Source organism: Marmota flaviventris, chromosome 7, assembly GCF_047511675.1.
Source record: "Marmota flaviventris isolate mMarFla1 chromosome 7, mMarFla1.hap1, whole genome shotgun sequence".
NCBI lineage: Eukaryota > Metazoa > Chordata > Mammalia > Rodentia > Sciuridae > Marmota > Marmota flaviventris.
The window spans coordinates 125,305,715-125,327,166 of record NC_092504.1 but is presented as its reverse complement, the minus strand read 5'-3'; the positions used below and the strand labels follow the sequence as shown (position 1 = coordinate 125,327,166).

At 35.7% G+C, this 21,452-nt stretch overlaps 1 protein-coding gene across 1 annotated transcript in view; it reads left to right on the top strand.

Annotated features, from left to right (window-relative positions):
* The first annotated feature begins 2,117 nt into the window (after positions 1-2,117).
* The window catches only part of Smarca5 (SNF2 related chromatin remodeling ATPase 5), a 33,053-nt gene continuing 13,718 nt past the window's right edge, over positions 2,118-21,452 (top strand). The window contains exons 1-10 of the mRNA XM_027926636.2: positions 2,118-2,749; positions 6,267-6,341; positions 10,309-10,475; positions 12,891-12,991; positions 14,313-14,413; positions 15,146-15,325; positions 16,339-16,494; positions 16,575-16,706; positions 17,598-17,666; positions 19,329-19,438. Of these exons, the coding sequence (XP_027782437.1) occupies positions 2,570-2,749; positions 6,267-6,341; positions 10,309-10,475; positions 12,891-12,991; positions 14,313-14,413; positions 15,146-15,325; positions 16,339-16,494; positions 16,575-16,706; positions 17,598-17,666; positions 19,329-19,438 (1,271 nt within the window). The 5' untranslated portion in view covers positions 2,118-2,569. The remainder of the gene's footprint in view (positions 2,750-6,266; positions 6,342-10,308; positions 10,476-12,890; positions 12,992-14,312; positions 14,414-15,145; positions 15,326-16,338; positions 16,495-16,574; positions 16,707-17,597; positions 17,667-19,328; positions 19,439-21,452) is intronic.

Here is a 21,452-nt window from a genome sequence, read left to right as displayed (position 1 = left end):
TTTCTTAAAATAGAGGTGGTCACTTAAGTTGGCCGTCCAGATGCTAAGCAAGTACCTTACAGTATTGTTAGTGTAGTTAATAATAAATACTGTGTATTTGAAATTTGCTAGAAGTAGATCTTAAATATTCATCCTTCCACCCCATGAAAGGTACGATGAGAGGTGAGGGACATTAATTAGCTTGGTGGAGGTAATCATTTCACAGTACATCTGTGTATCAAAACATCATATTATGCACCTTAAATATATATAATTTTATCTTTTGCAGTGCTGGGGATTTTACTCATGGTCTCTTGTATGTGAGGCAAGAGTGCTCTGCCATTGAGTTATACCCTGAAGTCTATATATTTTTTGTCAATTATATCTCAATAAAGCTGGAAAAATTTTCAAAAGTTTTCCCAATACAATATGAAAATTTATTTCAGAAAAAGAAATGGAGACCAAAAGTAGGATATACATACCAACAACATTCATTTTCAATACTTTTATATAAATATAATTGGAAACTTTTACACATTTTCGAATTGCTAAAATTCTTTTTCAGGTAACACTTCATAATAAACTTTTTTCTGTATTAATGGTTGTTAGAGGTTAATAGTTGATTTTATGGTTGGGCAATAGTTTTAGGATTATATGTTGGAATCTCAAGCATTTTTGTCAGGTTTTTGCAAGTACATATGAAGATGGTTATTTATTATATGAAGATATTTATAAACTTATTTATTTCTATATGTTATACATAGGCATTTGTAAACAATCTCAGAAACAGCATTTCTAACGGGGTGGGGGGTGCATTTCTCCTTATCTTCATTATTCATATTTTTCTTCCTTGTGATACTAGGGATTTAACCTAGGGGCACTCTGCCACTGAGCTCCAACTGTGGTCCTTTTTATTTTTTTATTTTGGGAAGGAGTTCCTTGCTAAATTGCTGGGACTGGCTTTCAATTTGTGATGTTCCTGCCTCAGCCTTCCCAGTAGCTGGGACAACAGGGTCACCACACCAGCTTCCAAATCTCAAGTCTGATCAAAGAATTCAATTGCTTAAAAATTTTGCAGTCTATATATTCAAAGGAGATTCCTTCTGTTTGAAATTTAACATAACTAAGTTGGCTCAACCCTCAACTTTTGAAAATGTCTTTTTTATTCAACAAATATTGATATAATACTGGACATGGAGAGGATAAGACAAAAAGACCTGATGAGTAGGGAAGGGTGTGCGGACTGTCTACTGTAATACGCAGATTTGTTATCAAACACAACACAATGTGTGGTGTGTGTGTGGCTGGGGCTTGAACCCACGGACAGCTTCACCATTGAGCTACATCCCCAGACCTTTTTGAGACAGGCTAAATTGCTGAGGCTGGCCTGGCATTTCCCATCCTCCTGCCTTGGCCTTTCATTCCTTGGGACTACATGCATGTTCCACTACACCTGACTTGCTAACATTTTCTGGAGAAGAATGTGCACTTTTATGTTTGATACTTGAAAAAAAAAGATACATCCTATCACCTGTCTTTCTCATCTGTTGATATGCATGTTTCTCCCTTACTGGGTAGTGTGCACATTAGCTTATCTGCTCAACTTCCAGCAGATAAATTCATTGGAAACATCATATTACTTTGTACCTAAGGGGCAGAAGGTATTTAGAAATGATTTGCCGTAGATTTACATGCACAGACTTAAAACAAACACACACACGCGTTCTCTCTTTAAACGGATTTTTTTTCTTACACAACAAAAAAAGGGAGACGTCACTTGGGATAACCAAAACGTCACGCCTTATGGTAAAGGCGGCGGAAGTGGGAAGGCCAACAGAAGCCTCTAAATTTAGGAAGCGCAGAACTTAGTAAAGGTGTCAACCAGTTCCGAGTACCCCAGACTAGACCCTAAGACGCCGCGCCGGCAGACAGCAAACCGTTAAGAAAGCGCCTACTACGACGCTCGCGTCACGCCAAGGTCCCGACGCACAACCTACGTCTCTGAGCGCTCCCTCGAGGCCCCTCCTACCCTTCGCTCTACAGCCCGCTAGAGGTCCGAAGGGGGCGTGGCCAAATGTGAAGAGAATGCGCATGCGCGCTTGGGATCAGCCAATGAGCTAACTAGCAATCTCGCGAGGGTTGAAAGTCGGTGGCGTAGGTAGTTGTCTGGGATGCTAGCGAGGTAGATGCTATCTATCAGAGGAAGAAGAGGAGGAGGTGAAGCGAGTTCCCAGCCTCAGTCTCTCTTTCGCTTTCCTTTCCCTCTCCCCGAGCCCTCCGCCTTCCTCTAAGTCAGCCCGCCCTCTCTGACCTCAGTGACCTGGTTGGCCCCGCCCACCCTCGTCGACGTGATTCCCGCCGTGAGGTAAGCGCCGGTCGAACCCAGAGCCCCGCGGAAGAGGTCGCCGAGGAAAGGGAAGCTGCTGGGCCCGGCTCAGGCCCGTCGCGGAGTCGCGGCGCGGGCGAGGTTCCGGGTGGGCCTCTTGCTGCTCCATCAGTCCGTTGCGACGTAGCCACCCGCGCCTAGGCCGCCTCCTCCGTCCCTGCCGGCCAGGCCTCTGGCAGCAGCGGGTGACGCAGACAGAACATCATGTCGTCCGCGGCCGAGCCTCCGCCACCCCCGCCTCCCGAGAGCGCGCCTTCCAAGTCCGCAACCTCTGCCGCCAGCAGCGGGAGCAGCAGCAGCAGCAACAAAGGCGGCCCCGAGGGCGGCGCGGCCCAGGCGGCTCCCTCTGCGGCCGGCGCCGGCCCCGCGGACGCCGAGATGGAGGTGAGGGCGGCTCGTGGCGCGGGAGAGGGCGCAGAGGGGAGGAGAGCTGGTTCCGTCGCCGTGGTGCCGGGGATCGCGCGCAGAGTCGTGGAGAGTCTTTGGGCACCGTGTGATCCGGAGTGAGGTTCCGACTCCTGCGCCCTTGCGTTAACCCAGTGCAGCCGATCCAAATGAGTAAATGGTGCTTTACATTTAAATTGTGTTTCTTTTGCGAATCTTGCCAAATCTTCGAACGCTCTTATTAAGCAGATGTTCTTGATTACTGTGTCCGGGGGAAACCTATTCCTTCCACCTCCATAATTCCCTCTCTCCTCCTCGAATCTAGGTTTTAGTTTCTACCAAACTTCGGGGGAGGGCGGGGGAGATGCCCTTTAGGAGTGGGATACGCAGGCGGGTTGGGGCGGCAACTAAAAGCGGCGCATCCGAGGACTTGGGCCTCCTTTCTTCGTTCCGGTCCTTGCGGAGGCGGTATCTGTCTGTTCTGGGCAGAAACAATGGCGAGAGCTGGATGGCCAAATGCGCAATGGGGATAAGCGGGGCGCAGCTGCTTCTGTGAAGGGAGCGGAGGCCCCTCCCAGGCACTGTTGCACCGGGAGGGAAGCGAGCCTGGCTGCAGCAGCAGCAGCCGTCTTGAGTCCCCATCTAATTTGGGGGTCTGGATGGGTGGATGAATGTATTACAGAATCAGGGCAGATGGTTGGCTTTCTGTACCGGGCTTTTGGGGTTTTGGCCTCTTTAAGAAAAAAACTTAAGCAATCGCTGTTGAGCCTTTTGGGGCCTGGGTTGGCTAGGGGGTGGTGACAGTACCCTGGTTTTGAGTGTGTGCGAATGTGGAAAGATGGGGGACCTGCCAGGCGGGTCTCATGGGTATGCCTCTAGGCTTTGCGATGTCTGGGAACAAAGTGATTGTTTCCAATTTTTATTCTTGGCCTTGGACCTGTTTGGAGATATTTTGTAGCTCCAGCCCAAAGATTTCTGGGGTTTTCCATACTAAGGCAGAATGAAAGTAATACTGCTTTTAAAATGAGCCTTAAGTCAAAATTAACACAATAAAGAAATGATAATGGAGCTTACCATTGAAGTGATAGTTGTTTTTTTTTTTGAGGCGGGGACAGCTAGGGTGGGGTAAAGAAACAGAAAGAACTTTAAGTGATGAGGGTAGGTTTCAGTGGAATACATGCTAATACTCTGCAGTTTTCAGTGATTAAGATTTGTTTCACAGTAAAATGTGTTCAGTGTTCTTTTATTTTCCCTTTAAAGTTTTAAATGGTTCTCTTGTATTAGCATCGGATCGCTTAACTTGAATTCCAGCTCCAAGGCGTAAGGGGTTTGGAAACCTTTGACGCTGAAAGCAATTGGGTGATTAAATATGTAGTTCCCCTACAAAGAGATGTACTTAGTTATCCTCTGGTTTCCAAAGGGACTTCTGTTCAAATTTGGGATAACAAATGTCTTACCAGAGGCCTTATTTAAATATCAAAAAGGAGAGCAATTTAAATAAATATTTTGACTTTTTGAGTTCACATTTTAAAGTTAAAATTGAATTGAAGTTTAAATTTGAGTGATAACTCCTGAAATCAGTAGTATTTTCATTGGCCAGGTGAGGAAATCCAATCTGCTGATCAGTAGAACCTTTGCTAGAACTCAGGTCTGATTCCAAAAGTGAGTCTTTTCCCACACATCTTGCTTTGTCATGTACTTAAGATGCTTGGCAGTTTCAGTTATGGAAGAATGACTTAGTTACTTTTACCATTATGTTAGGAATATCAGTAACTTTAATTTTTATCTTTTTTATTTTTTTCTCTCTACGTTTCATAGTGATTTTTTTTGTCTTTTAAAATAAACGTACCAGTCAGTTTTTGCTGCTTCTTTAGCTAAATTCAGAATCATTTGAGATTCAGGATGTTTTTCATGACTGAAGACCTTAGTCTAGTTATGCATTTGGAAAAAAGATATTCTAAATGCCTTTTTCTTGTTTGAAAGTAGAATTTAAGGTGATCTTTTTTCTGACAAATCTCTTTTTCCCATAAAACAATTGTTGGCTTTCCCATGTATTCAGTTAATTTTTCTTCTTGCTTTTTTCCCAGTAATACGTCAAGGAACAGTTCCATTTTTTTTAGTTGTTATGTTTTTGATAGTGTTCACCTTATTTATTCAACCTCATTGACCAGACATAGATAGACATGCTATGTGCCAATAATTGTGTGCCCTTAAGAGGGCTGAAATTCAATTTTTAAAAAATTATTGTAGAAGAAAGAATGACAATTGTGGAAAGCACTTTGATTTTCTTTGGGTATACCTTTGGTAGTATTCTATCAGGAATTTTGTTAATTGAAGTAGATGTTAGTTTGTCACTTTTATCTACAAAGACCAGAGAGTTATGATGATATAAGGGCACACTGATGCTTAAAAGCCTTAGCAATGAATTAGACTTGAATTTAGGTCATTTTGGCTCTTCTTCTAAATTCCAACAGCTCTTGTCTCCTATACTTTGTGATCATTTATAGCTTTATAATAGTATGTATTGACATGCACAGATTTGGACATTATTAATAAAAAGTATGCTTTTACCAGCTGCTAATTTTTTTAAATGGTTGAGTGGAACTTGAAAAAAAATATATATGTGTGTGTGTATATATATATTAGTTGTCAATGGACCTTTATTTTATTTATTGATATATGGTGCTGAGAATCCAACCCAGTGCCTCACACACACTAGGCAAAGCACTCTACCACTGAGCCACAACCCCAGCTCAATTGCATGGAACTTTGTAGTGTAAAAATTGGTGCTAATTTTTTTGTGGCATTTGAATGCTAGGATAATCATTTGTAAGGATAACATTTAATACTAAGTTAGTAATCACACTGTAGTTAAAGAGTATTCAAATTAGGCTTCAGGATACCTTTTTTGTAATATTCCAGATGATGGAAATTAGAGTGACTAACGCTCCCTTCCATGTGTACATTTGTGTAAAAGCACAGTTAGATAGATGCAATTTTATGATAAAAAGGGGAACTCTTTTCATGTTTTATACTATTTTAATTTGGTTTCATAATTTTATTAGAAAAAAGAGGTAAGATTGTGGCTCAGTGGTAGAGGGCATGCCTAGCATGTGTGAGGCGCTTAGCAAGGTTCAACCCCCGGTATCACATAAGAATGAATGAATAAAGGTATTGTTTTCATCTACAACTAAAATATAAAGAAAGGAGTGTAGATTTGCCCATATGACTTGCATTGATAAGTAATTTTATTTGAGAATGATGTTGATGGTAATATTTTGTTTCAATCTTGGCAGCAGCCAGACAGCTTACAAAATTGGGTTAAACAGATTATTATCCCCATAGTATTTTATTTTATCCTTATCAGGTTTCCTTTCAGCTTAGATGACAGCCATTTAAGTGTATAGGGAGTTTGGTAAGGAGTATATTATTTGAAATGTGCTTTGGGCTGAAATCAGTGTATAATGGTGAATTGACTATTCTGAAGAACAATTCCATGATTTTTCCTTTCTGTTAGGAAGTATTCGATGATGCATCTCCTGGAAAGCAAAAAGAAATTCAAGAACCAGATCCGACCTATGAAGAAAAAATGGTATGTTCTGGCTTTGTATAGAGTATGTAAAGAAACTTTTTGTTAGATGATTAAATATACTAAATATCCATGTTTAACTTTTATATTTAGAGCACAGATGTTTCAATGAAGTATGTAACCTGGAGTACTATAATTTCTATTTTTATTTGCCTAAATAAACCAAATCTGATATTCTGTGAATTAGTGAACATGATGTAATTGTCTAATTATGCTAACACCTTGAGATTTTCAGCATCAAAAGTGAGGTGAGGGGCCAGGATTGTAGCTCAGTGGTAGAGTGTTTGCCTTGTATGTATGGGGCACTGGGTTCTATCCCTAGCACCATATAAAAACAAATAAATAAAATAAAGATTAAACTTAAAAAAAAAAAGAAGAAATGAGGTGAAGACCAGAGAAGTAGTTATTCTGTGTATATTCATCCCCATTTTTATATTGGAGGTGGAACCCAGAGCCTTGCACATACTCAGTGCTCTACCACTGAACTACCTGCCTAGGCCATGGCTGGGATTTTTACAAAAAGAAAACATGACACACTTTTTAAAGACAAAGTTCACATCCCATATGTTTTAGGAAACAACTTTTTAAAAAAAATATTTATTTTTTAGTTGTAGTTGGACACAATAACTTTTTTTAATTTTTTTATTTTTATGTGGTGCTGAGGATCAAACCCAGAATCAATGTGCTAGATGAGCGTTCTACCGCTGAGCCACAACCCCAGCCCAGGAAACAGCTTTTTTAACATGACTTGACATAACCAAAGCTTTAAATGAGTTTTAATAGCAAATGCTTATGATCTATCAAACCCTGTTCTGAGGCCTTTATGTAGCATAAACACAATAATATTTGAAATCCTTAAGGTGAAATGTGTCAGTTAATAACACTATAGTATGTTTCTTAAACAAGAGTATCCTAATTTTCTTGTGTGTGTGTCCAGCACCCGGCATAATATCTGGCACATAGTAGAGCTTTATATATATTTTTAAATGTACTTTTTCCTTGTCGTTTGATATTCTCTTCAAAATCAGCAGATATTCTTAAACCTCTTAAATACTATGAATCCTAAAATTGTTATGTTTTATGTATACATGTAAATTTATATGTACATATGTAATATACATAATACATGTGCAGCGTTACATATGATTTTATATATGATTTCTATAACATTTTGTATATCCAAATAGCTACTGTTTTGCTGCTCAACTTAAAGAAAAAATATACATATAGCCTGCCTTTAAAAATAAGTACACTTTAAAACAAATAATGTGCTTTTAAAGTAAATACCCCTTTTACCCTTTACAATTTAGATTCTGACACTAACATTGTATTAGTGAATCTAATTTAAAGTTTGTTGGCTTTAGTTTCATTGTTCTTGATCTCGCTTATGTTTGACATTGTTGACCACCCCCCAAAAAATCTTTACTTACCTTGAGACACCTTTTACTCCCTTGATACCCTATTTGATTGTGCCTTTGTCCTTTGTTACATTCTGAACATTTCTTCCTGGACAGCTTGATTATTACTACTGGATTTCACTTGCTGTCTTTAAATGGAATACTTTCAAATCTTTTATTTTGAGCCCAGATACCTCTTATTGCTTGTTGGGCATTTACTTTTAAATCACATTGGGACCTCTAATTTGAGAATATGCAGAATTGAATTCACAATCTTTACTTTACACACATATTTAATGTTATTTCAGTGAATGAAAGTTTCTCAATATATATCCAAGATGCCTGTGACAATACCTCCTACTTTTTGTTTTCTTACTTGTTTACTGTCATAAATCTTTCTTTTTTATTTTTCCCTCTCATCTTAGCTCAATATTCTTTTATTTTGCATGCATGCACTTTTTTTTTTTTTTTTTTTTGCCTCTTAAGTTTTTCAGTTTCCAAGCTTCATTTCATTTTGTGACATGATCTTCCTTTGAATAGTTTTCTTCTAAACAAACTCCCATGTCATCTGCTAGTTCTTAACCATAGCATGGGTAAGTCCCCATTATTTACTCTTCATTCTTGAATCTGGGATTCTGAGCACTACTTCCAAAGACAGAATAAATTTATTTTTGTTTTTGCGGAGGAGGTACTGGGGGTAGAACCCAGAGGTGCTTAACCTCTGAGCCATATCCCTAGCCCTTTTTTATATTTTATTTAGAGACAGGGTCTCACTGAGTTGTTTAGGGCCTCACTAAGTTACTGAGGCTGGCTTTGAACTCAGTCCTCCTGCCTCAGCCTCCTGAGCCACTGGGATTACAGGTGTGCGCCACCACGCCCTGCAGATTTATGGTTTTTATTCTTGGGCTTTTAGTACCTAAAACTTGACTTGACTCTACCCTCCTTTCCCCCTAAGTTTTTGGATGTATCTTTCTACTTTATTTCTGCTAACCCTAATTTTCAGGCTTTCTACACACACACAAAATCACACTTATCCTATTTACTGTGTATTTTCAATCATATATATAGTCTCTGATGCCTTGTTTTTTCCTGTCTCAGAAAAAAGCTGGTCCATGGTTGTTCAATATAATCTTCATTGAGTTCATTCAATTCCCTAATTTTACTGTGTTAATAGTTGCTGCATTTTAGGATCAATTTTTTTTTTTTCCTTTTTACCACTTTTAACCTTTTAGGATCTTAAAATTATTTTCATTTTAGCCTGTTAATTCCCTTAAGCAGCAAGGTGCCTAGTTTTCCCCCTAATAATCGGAACAATAATAGTGACTTGATAAATTTTGAATACTATACAATAGCTTTTACCTTGCATGTCTAGAATTTAACCTGTGGATTTATTTTCAGAGGTTATATATTTTAATATATATAACCTGAAAATAAATATCTACTTATCTTAGTTCTGTACTTGAAATGGTTTGTAATCTTGAAAAGCATAAACTAAGGCACATCATTTATAGGATGTTGCCAGGGAGGAGCATGTTGACAGCCTGTTCGAATTGTGCATATCAGGTTGCTTCTATGACTGTTACTATGACCCACTGAAACACTTTTACCACTTCCTGATGGCAAATTTAGCTTCAGTTTTTACACTAGTGTGATTTTTAAGATAACCGTTTTCCCTTTTAAAGTATGTGGTTTTTATAACATAAATGGTGTTTGGATACCTTCAGTGTTTGCTTTGGTGGGTCATTTTGTAAATCTCTAAAACTGACATTTTAAACATTTTTATGGCAGCATTGTTGGGTAACTGGTTTATCTGTTGAACTTGTCTAGTTTCTCTTTGTTTAAACAAACTATCCTGTCTAAAGTCTGGTTGCCTAACGTCTTGAGATTTTATAATTTTTTTTTTTTTTAATGAAAACTTCTCAAGGATCTTACCCTTTTTTTGGTTTATACATATTTTCATTCTTTTGGTGTGGTAATAGGAAACATTCAAAGGGGCAGATAGCAGATAATGAAAGGCAGGAATAGTGTTGAACTACATTAAGTTAATGAATATTTCATGGTTTTTAAGCCTGATATCTTTTTAAAATTTGACACCAGCCTAACTGATGAATGACCAGTGCCTTTTCTCCAACTTTTGAATAAATTCACTTGTAATGCACAATGCCTTTTAACGTCTTTAAAAATATATTTTTTAGTCAACTATTTTAAAGTATGACTTACATAAAATGATTTTGAGTTTTGGCAAGTATATGCAGTCACGTAAATAATACTACAGTCATGATGTAGAATAGTTTCCATCCTGTTAAAAGCTTCTGTCCCTCTGTAGGCAGTTCCTGCCCTAACCTCTTGCCACTTTTCATCTGCTTTGTGTCTGTAGTTAGTATTTCATACACTGTAAGTGGAATCATATACTGTAGACTTGTGTTTTGTCTTCCCTTGACAAAGTGCAAATTTTAAGACTCATGTTGCATGTGTCAGTAGTTTGTTCTTTTTATTCCTGAATTCTTAATATGGAGGCTTGTTGAAACTGATTTCCAAAGTTTTGATGAAATGTATCTTAAACTTTTTTGCAGCAAACTGATCGTGCAAATAGATTTGAATATTTATTAAAGCAAACCGAGTTGTTTGCACATTTCATTCAGCCTGCTGCTCAGAAGACTCCAACCTCACCTTTGAAGATGAAACCAGGGCGCCCACGAATAAAAAAGGATGAGAAACAGAACTTGCTCTCAGTTGGCGAGTGAGTAATAGTTTATACTTCATAATTCAACCTTGTTTATTATCGATGGTTTTCATTAGAATCATAAATCTACTTTATTTAAAAAAAAAGTTAATACAATTGTGTATTTGGCCCCATTGCTTGGTAGGATGTAGCCGTAAATGTGTAAGTATTTTAAAATCCTGCGTAGTGTCTTATTTTTTATAGCATTATATAGTTTATGGATTGCAGCAGTAATATTGAATAGGGAAGTCAGATATTAATGTTGTTTCTTACAGAGGGTACAAATGCATAAGTTAAGTATCTTATTTAGCATCACATAGAAGTACTTAGAATAATCCAGGCTTGAACTTGGATCTGAACTGCTTATGCTTATCTCCAAAACCATATACACGCCTTGAGGGTATTACTTTTATGTGAAGTTTGTGCTGGTGTGTGGAATATTGTAATGATGTATGCCACAGAAGTTTGTTTAGCATTTTTGTTAAACAGTTGTCTTCCTCTAAAAATTGAAGTGTCAAGTTGTATGCCATCGTTTGGTGGTGATTGAAAATACGTATACATGTTAAATTTATCAGATTCAGAATTTTTGTGTTGGTTGGATAACTTAGGATGTTTAGTAATAATTAATAGATTTAGGGCATCTTGACTCCCTGGAATGGCTGCAGTTTCCAATGTGAAAAAAATGTGGTCAGTAATTGTAATACATCAGATTATCTAAAAGAAGAAATTAAAAACTTAACAATGTTAAATTCACAGAATTACCATGCAAGCAAAATTTCTTCATTTTATTTGAGGTATTCTGATTTTTCAGTATGTCTTATACCTTGTCTGTTGTGTCTAAAGTGCTATTTTAATATTTGAAACTTTTTAAAAGTCAACTTTGTATATCAGATGTATTTAAATTGCTTTAGAATTGAAGTTTATATCTACTTAAATATATTAGTGTCATATACTGGAAATGGGAACTACTATAACAAATACTTTTATGGGATATTAATATTATTAAAGAAACCCTTCTATCACTAACCTAAAAGATAAAGGTAGCCCCCCTGAAAATATATAATGTTATTCAATTTGATTTATTCATCATTAAATAGTGTTATTGGGGAAGATGATTTAGAGGTCTCGGTAGGGCCATAATCTGCTTTCTAAATTAGATTAAGATATTTACTGAAAGTAAAAAGGTCTTGAAGTTGGAAGCTTCATAATTGGGAAGAAAGTGGTTTTATTCACTTCAGCTCTATAGAGGTGAAGCAATTTGAGCTTATGAAGTTGTAGTTAATATATGTTATTTTAATAACAGCTTTTGTATATTTTAGATAACTGTAAAACATTTTAGATTTATATTTACTAGTAACTTTTTACTATTCACTTGTGTGTGTGTGTTTGTGTGTGTGGTGCTGGGCATTGAACTCAGGGCCTTGTGCATGCGAGGCAAGCACTCTACCAACTGAGCTATATCCCCAGCCCTTTTACTGTTCACTTTCTAGGTTAATTTAGATGCCTATGAAAAATTATTATTATTTTTTTATTTTTTGTGAGTTCATTGTACTTTAATAATAAGGAAAAAAGGAAAGCACAAAAATTCCATAACCATGCCTATTTTATTCTATGTGAGTTCTTTTCTAAATAGAGATGTCAAAATTGATTTTTTTTTTTTTTTTTTTTTTTTAAGGCTATAAGATTTGAGACACAGCAACTAGGAAATGGCAGTAACACCTCTCCCCCAAATTTTGAGATTTGCCATGGGACTAATTTTTCTTCTGAAGCATAAATATGGGTATCTGATGTTTTAGGAATTCATATAATCTCACAGATTAGCGGAACCTCACAATGAAGAGAAAATCAGGAGGATTTGGAAGCTTGTTCTGATTTCACACCCTCACAGAGTTTTAATAACCAAAAGTGGGGCTGGGGATGTGGCTCAAGTGGTAGCACGCTCGCCTGGCATGTGTGCGGCCCGGGTTCGATCCTCAGCACCACATACAAACAAAGATGTTGTGTCTGCCGAAAACTAAAAAATAAATATTAAAAATTCTCTCTCTCTCCCTCTCTCTTTAAAAAAAATAAAAAATAACCAAAAGTGACATTGGTTGTATCTGTACCAAAAAATATAAAAAACTACTTCTATAAATTGATAACATAAACTGATGTAACCAAGGTTGTAAAATGTTCAAATGCAGTATTTATACAATCAGTGAAAAGATATTCCCTAAACAGTTATAATTTATATATAGCCACAGTTTCTTTGCAGTTCATCCTGTTAAGAGGTGGAAGCAATTGTTTTGTCCTTCATTTTATTTTTATTTAATTTTTTTTTAAATTAAAAATTACTGTGGATTCTTGAGGCCAGCCACTTGACTTACTATGTTGAATTGTAGTTGGTAGTTAAAGCCAAAACTCAAATCATTTGATTTTATTTTCATTTGATAGCTACCGACATCGTAGAACAGAGCAAGAGGAGGATGAAGAACTGTTAACAGAAAGCTCCAAAGCAACCAATGTTTGCACTCGATTTGAAGATTCTCCATCATGTATGTTAAACATACTTAAATTACTTGATTTTTGAAAGATCTCACTTTGAGACATCCTTCGGTTAATGTTTTGGATTTGTCTTGGCTATAATTTGTACAGGGACTTTTTTCATAATCTTATATATTTATTGGTTGTGAATAAGTTTCAGATTTTTTTTAAATGGAGGTAGTAATGTGTTATATAATGTGATATTGGATTTCAGAGGTGTATAAAATGCCATTGAGTTTATTATTTTTCTAAGATACATGTAAAAGTAGGTATGATTTTGCCTTTTACCTGATCTGGATAAGAAAACTAATTTGTAAAAAGAAAACAAAATTCATGAAGAATTTTGCTTACTCATGCTGTTATAGTAGCTTTAATTTGTTTGACATATATTTGTTTTCAGTGGTTTTCTAAAAGAAGAGTATTTAAATAGGTTTGTATAGTCCTTTTTTCTTGTCTGTTGGCATTAGAGACTTACACATTCTCTTGAAGCCTAGCATCCCCCCCACCCCCCACCCCTCCAAACCTCCTCTAATGCTGCTTTATTTACGTGAACTCTTATCTAATTGAACTTCAGCTGGACTTATCTAGTTAGAAATTCAGCAATTGGTTTAAGGTGTACACTTTCAGGCTTCCTTTTTTTTTTTTACTTACTGAGCACCTGGTGTCTATTTCTATCCCAATGAAGTGAGGCCAGAGCCAGATGTATGTCATAGGGGGAAAGGAAATTTTGGATTATTTTTGTCTCACATTGTTACATTGTAACTAGCACTGGTTATTTTTCATCCTTAAGCAGTGATTTGACTTGGCAGGCAAAATAAGTAATGTGTATACCCTGAAAGCGTATTATTAGTCTAAGATGTATTGGGAAAGTAGCTTAGGAGAAATGGTGAAGGAAAAGGAATTTCCTATCATCTCATTTTTACTAGGAGGAAAATAAAATCTCCAGAGAACCTGTGTCTGATCTTTATGAAAGATGAAAGCGTTCGATTACAAATGTTTTTGGTAAGGTTAGAAAGAGAAAGAGGTTAAAGAGTCTAGGACCAATATATGAATAACAGAAATTGAATGATTTGGATGAATACTCTAATGCCCAATCATGTTATTAGGACTTGGTTATCTTTCACATCATTCGTGCTCCTACTCCATTGCAGACTCCAACAGCTACCTCTAATGATTTGGGATTTGCAGAATTCATGTAAAAATATCCTAGAAAAGAAAGCAAAGTCAGTAGGCAAATGTAAGCCATAGTTAAAGCTCTGGGTATCAGATGAAGGGGGCTACTTTGTATTTCCTGCCTTTAAAATGTAACCGTGGGTTTTCTCTTGTTCTCAGATGTAAAATGGGGTAAATTGAGAGATTATCAGGTCCGAGGACTGAATTGGCTTATTTCTTTGTATGAAAATGGCATCAATGGTATCCTTGCAGATGAAATGGTATGTGATTGGTAGTTTTGATTGAAGGCATGTTTTGTAACTTATTTTATAGAAGTTTAAGATATACAGCATGTTTTGTTGATGGCAGTCTGGAATTTTTAGTAACTAATTTTCCTTCAGACTATTTTATAATTGCATTAGTGAAGTCTTCACTTGTGAGGAATTATCTATGAAAGTAGATTTAAAAATAACACATTTTTCGAAACTTTTAAAAAAACTTTTGTAGTACCGTTGTGTAACCATTTCCCTCCATTTTTATGAAAAACAAACTGAGGTCATTAAATGTTTATCACCTGTAAATATTAATTTTGTTTTCTAGAATGGCAGCTTGTACAGTTTTGTTTCATAAAAGATTTTATCTCTTGTTTACTACTATTAATTATATAATAAAGGTTTTAAAAAGATTCCTTATTACCGTAGGGCTAAAATACTTAATTGGTTGAAGAAAGTATAGTGTCAAAGGAAAGGTGTTTTGGTTCTAACTGTGCTACGTGACCTGGGGAGAATCACATTTTCTGAGCCTCACTGGGGTGATAATAATACCTCTGTCATAGACTTGTGAAAATTATGTGATATAACACTGTGAGCTTTCAGATGTTAAGTTTTTGTTATATGTTAGCTATCATAAACACATAGCATTTCTTTTAAATGTTCTGTATATGTTGGGCAGTATAAATATGGAACACTGCGTTTGTTTTTTTATTGTTTTATGATTACTCTGAACTCTTTCAGGGCCTGGGAAAGACTCTTCAAACAATTTCTCTTCTTGGCTACATGAAACATTATAGAAACATTCCTGGTCCTCATATGGTTTTGGTTCCTAAGTCTACATTACACAACTGGATGAGTGAATTCAAGAGATGGGTACCAACACTTCGGTCTGTTTGTTTGATAGGAGATAAAGAACAAAGAGTAAGATTTTAGTATTTCATTACATTTTTCATATTAAAGGAGTTTGAATTCAGGCTTGGGGTCAGGAATTGCTGGAGGAAGGATAAAAGAGAAAGGGTCTTCAGAAGTATATAGAGACTAAGAATATGGTTTCCCTCACATTTTGGGGGGTGATTGTATAAAATCAAAACCTGTGCCCTTCAGCAGTATTTTGTTTTTAAAAACGATTTTGAATGTGAGAGGCAATTGGAAATTTAAGGAACCAGATTTTTAGGTTAGTGTATAGTGATAATAGTCTATATATAGAGAGAGAACAGTAGTTTTTAAAGATGAGTTGAGCCAGCTATTTTGATATCTATTGCATAAGTTACAATGTTGATTAATAAATAACATCTTTTTGGGAAGAAGACGCGGAAATAATGACACCATGAAGAATGTAAAGGTCAGATTTGGAAACTTACTCATACTGCATTAAATGACTTTGTGCTTACTTTGTTTTCCCTTCCTTTATCTCAGTGATGAGTGTGAATTGCTTTTTGTTTTCCCTTATAGGTAACCAAAGGGTTATGTTAAGTTACCAGATTCCTTTTTGTTTGGGACTTACTTAACCATTCTTTGCTTCGGTTTTCTTACTTGTGAAATGAGAGTAAAAATAGCAATGTGTTAATACATTTATGAATCTGAAGAGGGGAATGAACATGTTTACTGCAAACAACAGTCCTTCAGTCTTCCTTTCTTCATATTAAAAACTTGTCTCCTAAGTATTCCAGGACTTAGTGGAATTGTAGAACGAAGACCTTTTGAAGTTTGTATTCATCAGTCTTGTCTTTTTTTTAAACCTAATGATTCTGAAATCTAAATGATGACTGATTATTTCAGTGGTAGGAAAGCTAGTTCTGAATGTTTACATGATATAGCAACTCTATCCCTTTTTAATATTCCCACTCCCTTTTATGGATTAGATTACTTGTCATCCAGAAGTTTAATGTATAATTGATTTCTGAACGTTGTTATTTTTTAATTTTGCTACACAGGCTGCTTTTGTCAGAGATGTTTTGTTACCAGGAGAATGGGATGTTTGTGTAACATCTTATGAAATGCTTATTAAAGAGAAGTCTGTATTCAAAAAATTTAACTGGAGATACTTAGTTATAGATGAAGCTCACAGGATCAAAAATGAAAAATCCAAGGTAATTTGATATTCTGAACATTGTATCTGAGAATTTAATCCATATTACAAATATTCTGATGATGGGATTGGTTCTTTCAGTTATCAGAAATAGTGAGGGAATTCAAGACTACAAATCGACTATTACTAACTGGAACACCTCTTCAGAACAACTTGCATGAGCTCTGGTCACTTCTTAATTTTTTGTTGCCTGATGTCTTTAATTCAGCTGATGTAAGTATTTCTAATTGTTTTCTGGTTAATAATTTTGTTTAATACTTATGTATTTTTATAGTAGAATTGGCCTGCCTTTTAGTGCTATTTGAGGCAGTCATTAATTTCTCATTCTTTTATGTAGTTAAACCTGGTGTTAACCTATTAATTGTCTGTGCATTCTTAGAATTTATTTTTGAGCCTTTTGGTTTTAGTCTCATTTCAAATCATTGTTTTCTTTGTGTGCATTGGCATAGGTTGCCATTGGCATGACGATCCTAGTTGATAGTCATGTTGGTCTGACTTTGTTTCAATGATTTTGTCTGGGTTGACTGCTTGTATTTTCAGGGTGCTGCTTTAAGCATTCCCAGGTGAATTTGTGTATCTCATATTGCTTATGTTTTAAGGCTCAGACATGACTTTCAAATATGACAAAATCTGCCTAACCTTTGTTATGTGATATTCTAATAAGCAGAACTTAATATTTATCTTTAAGTCATAATATTTATCGTAAGTCATTAAGAAATGATGGTAGCAGCTAGGTGCATAGGTGCACACCTGTAATCCTTGCAGCTTGGGAGGCTGAGGCAAGAAGATTGCAAGTTCAAACCCAGCCTCAGTGACTTAGCAAGGCCCTAAAGCAAATTAGATGCCAATAAGAAATTTCCTCTTTATCCTGTCTCAAAATATTTTTAAAAGGCCTGGGGACGGGACTTAGTGGTAAAGCGCCTCTGGGTTCAATTCCCAGTACCAAGAAAAAAGAAAAAAATACGGACTTGAACTTAATGGTTTTAGTAGATCACAACTCAAATATTATACTAATTCTAGAAATTATTGTTTTATCTGGGATTATTGGAAGTTTGTTGTTCATACTGTCTCTAACCTTAAGATATGTTTTATTTGTTAATCTAGGACTTTGATTCCTGGTTTGACACAAACAACTGTCTTGGGGATCAAAAACTAGTTGAGAGGCTTCATATGGTAAGTATTTTGGAGTAGTGTTAACCATATTTTTAATAAGAAGAAATGATAAAGATTAAAATTAGATTATATTCTAGTTAACAAAAGCATAATAGCTATAGAATCAGATCTGTTTGGATCTTATTTGATCTTATAATGGGGATATGGAGTGATGTGTAGTGGCTTAGTGTTGGAACCTAGGATGGGATTTTAACTTAATGAGGGGAAAAAGTAATTGCAGTTAAAAAAAGGTATAATGAGGGAAAAAGCATTACTTAATGACCAATATAAACTACTTTTAAAGCTTAGTCCTATTTAAATTCTATAGACTCTAATAAGTTACTTCTGAAAAGACAGATGATCCATCTGTTGTTTGGAATTCTAGTGACAATATATAAGTCAACTAATATTGCATTGTGTGAGCAGAGCTGGTATTGTGGTTTTTGTTTTGATGTGTAGCTTTGTTCCTTTCTAGGACAATGCACAAGTGAAAGTTGGTAGGTAAAGAAATTTCCTCTTAACAAATCTGAGATAAAGAAACATACCTGGTGAGCAGGAGAAAGCAGGACCTTGTAAACATGTTGTGGAAAGCCCCTTGTGACCTGTCACCTTTGAACTTGTTTTCACATTTTGGTGTGAATAATTCTTTGGGGATGGGGAATTGGAGGGGTAGGGGAGAGAAGGTTGCCCTGTGTATTTTAGTATGCCTAGTAACACCCTTGACATGTCTCCTCCTTATTAGATGCCAGTAATAGTATGCCTGTAGATGTAACAATGAAAAAGTGACCCTAAACATTGCCAATGTCCCCTGGAAGGCACAGTCATGCTCTGTGCCCTTTCCCCTGTGACCTGACCTTTCTAATATATTTACTTGATGAAAATTAATTGAACTGTACACTCATGATTTGTATACCCTGCATATAGGTTGCTTCCATAGATTAGGATAATAAATTTAAAAGCTATTCATAAAGAATTGAGTGTGGACCTCCCAAGTTTTAAGCACTGTATAAGGGCAAAATTAAAAAGTTTAAGACCTTGTTAATTTTAAAAATATTTTTCTTTATTTTTAAAAAGTTTTATGAACGTATGAAATCTGTACTTCCTATTTTTTTTTTTTTTCTAAATAGAAGGTACAACATAAAATCAGCAGTGTGAAGTGGCTGCAGAAAAAGATACAAGTAACTAGTTTTAAACCTGGAAGGCAGTCACTGTAGAAAACAACATCTTTAAAGTGTACTACTGTTTTCAGTGTTTTATGAGTGTAATTGTATGTTGGTTAAATAACAAAATTCTATTATTACCCTTCAGGAATTTAGTAGTGATAAATTATATATAGTTTGAATGGAAAAGTCCTAAGAATCATTTGATATTCGAGCAGACTAAATGTTGGTAAAGACATTAGTCTATATTTAATGGGTGATTTTTGTTCTTTTAAATTTATTTTAACTAGGTACATATGACAGCAAAATGCATTTTGATTCATTGTACACAATTGCAGCAGAACTTTTCATTTCTCTGGTTGTAGCATCATGATGTAGTGTCATACCCTATGTGCAGTCTTACATGTACCTAGGGTAATGATGTCCATCTCCTTCCACCATCTTTTTAATAGGTGATTTTAAGATTTTGAAAAAATACTAGTATTACAGGTAAGGTCATCTCTGTTTCTTTGCTTTTTCTAAGGTTTTGCGTCCATTCCTCCTTCGTCGGATTAAGGCTGATGTTGAAAAGAGTTTGCCTCCCAAGAAGGAAGTAAAAATCTATGTGGGTCTCAGCAAAATGCAAAGGGAATGGTATGTTTTCTAAGATACTTGATATCACTATTCTCAAAATTTCATTTATATAGTATTTTGTTTTACTAATTTGTGCCTTCATGGAATTGTTGTTTGCTGGATTGAACTCATCTTGAAAAGAGGCTTGCTCAGCATATATATCATATAAAATCTTTGAAGTATAGTTGAGAGAATCATGATGAAACATAGTAAATTCATTTTTTATGAACTGAGACTTATTTGGGACTTAAACAACAATACATTGAAAACCCTTTACTTTGGGATTTTTTTTTTTAATTGTTGAGGACCTTTATTTTTATTTATGTATTTATATGCGGTGCTGAAAATTGAACCCAGTGTCTCACACATGGTAGGCAAGCACTGTACCACACCTTAATCCTCTTAAGCCACAACCTTAATCCTCTACTTTGGTTTTTAAGAGGAGAGTAGGGTGGTACAAATGGGAGACATAGAGTTGGTTAACTTGGTGGTTAATAAGTAATTGGATCATGGATTTGTGCTAGCTAGCCTCTGGTGAAATTGTAGATTATAGACATGTAAAGCTTACGTGCTTTCTTTTATCCCATAAGACTCCATGTATTTAAAACACTATTCTGAACCAAAGTTTTATTTTAGGCAGAATAAAATGTCCTTTTGAGAAATGATGATGATGATGCCTGATATCTATTTTTACATATTTGTATAGGGCAGTATTAAAAGTTGAAGACCTTAGTGAATTTAAAAAAAATATTTTTCCTCATTTTTTAAGGTTTTATAGATGTATGAAATCTTTTTTTATTATAAGAACATACAACATGAATTCAACAGTGTGAAATGGCTATAGAAAAAGATAGTCTTCCTTTAGCATATGTTAATATAAGTTGTGTTCAGAGGAGGGAAATAAGAGCTGCCCTCTTTACTAGTCTTACCATATTTCAAATGTATTCGATAACATATTTGCAAAATATTGGAGTAGCAAAAAGGCTAAAGGGATATATAGAGATCTGAGCATGCTCTCTAAGAAAGAGAGGTCCACTGTAGAAAGTGAGCTATCCTCAGTGTCCTCAAAACTTTTGAAAGGCTATTACAAAGTAGTGAAGATATTAGGCTTGTCTTGTATATATCCTATAGAACTAAGACATGAGTCAGTACAAACAAAAGGCAAGTATTTTTTTTAGTTAAACATGAGTGAACTTTGTATCAATCAGAATGATGATGAACTTTGCCTTGAGTAGTTTTTATGCTCCAGGATGGAGGTTAAACATAGATTCCTTAGGTTGCTTAAGTTATTTTGCTCAAGGGATTCAAAGTTTCACTGAAACTTCAGTGTTTACTTATTCTTTCAGTAAACTGAAATTCTGTGTATGCATTCATGGCTTTTTTAATAATTTGCCTTAGCCTGTGGCTGTAGATTGATAGATCTCATATCTCCCTCTCCCTATGTGTTTAAGCAGATGTTTAAATCACATTGTATTCATCTCATTTTCATCCTCCTGCCTTACCTCTCATGTTTCTTCCTTCTCAGATTAGGGTTCTACTCAAATGCTGTACTAGCTACATGGTATGTGAGGCAGTTGTGCATCACTTAATGTCAAGACAAGTTCTGAGAAATGTGGTTTAGGTGATTTTGTTTTGTACATATCATATAGAGTGTACTTGCCCAAAGCTTTGAACTTACTAGATGATGTAATTTCATGGGACTGCTGCCTGTGCTCACTGAAACATCATTATGTAGTGCATAATTATAAATGAGTAATGGTACTTTCTGTTGCAAGACTAGAAACTAAAATTATGTTTCAAAATTATAATTACTCAAAAATGTTGTATTATACTGCTATGTTTAATCCCATCCAAGGAGACTATTTTGTATTTTTAAAATAATGATGTCCTCAAGGTCCAATGCATAAGTATAGACAGTAGCACACTATGGGCTATAAAGAAAAAGCAGAAAAAAGATTACAGATGATAGATTCTAAACCATACCTTAGAAGTTGATGGCTTGTTTCTTACAGGTATTTCAGAGTTGAGTTGGGGA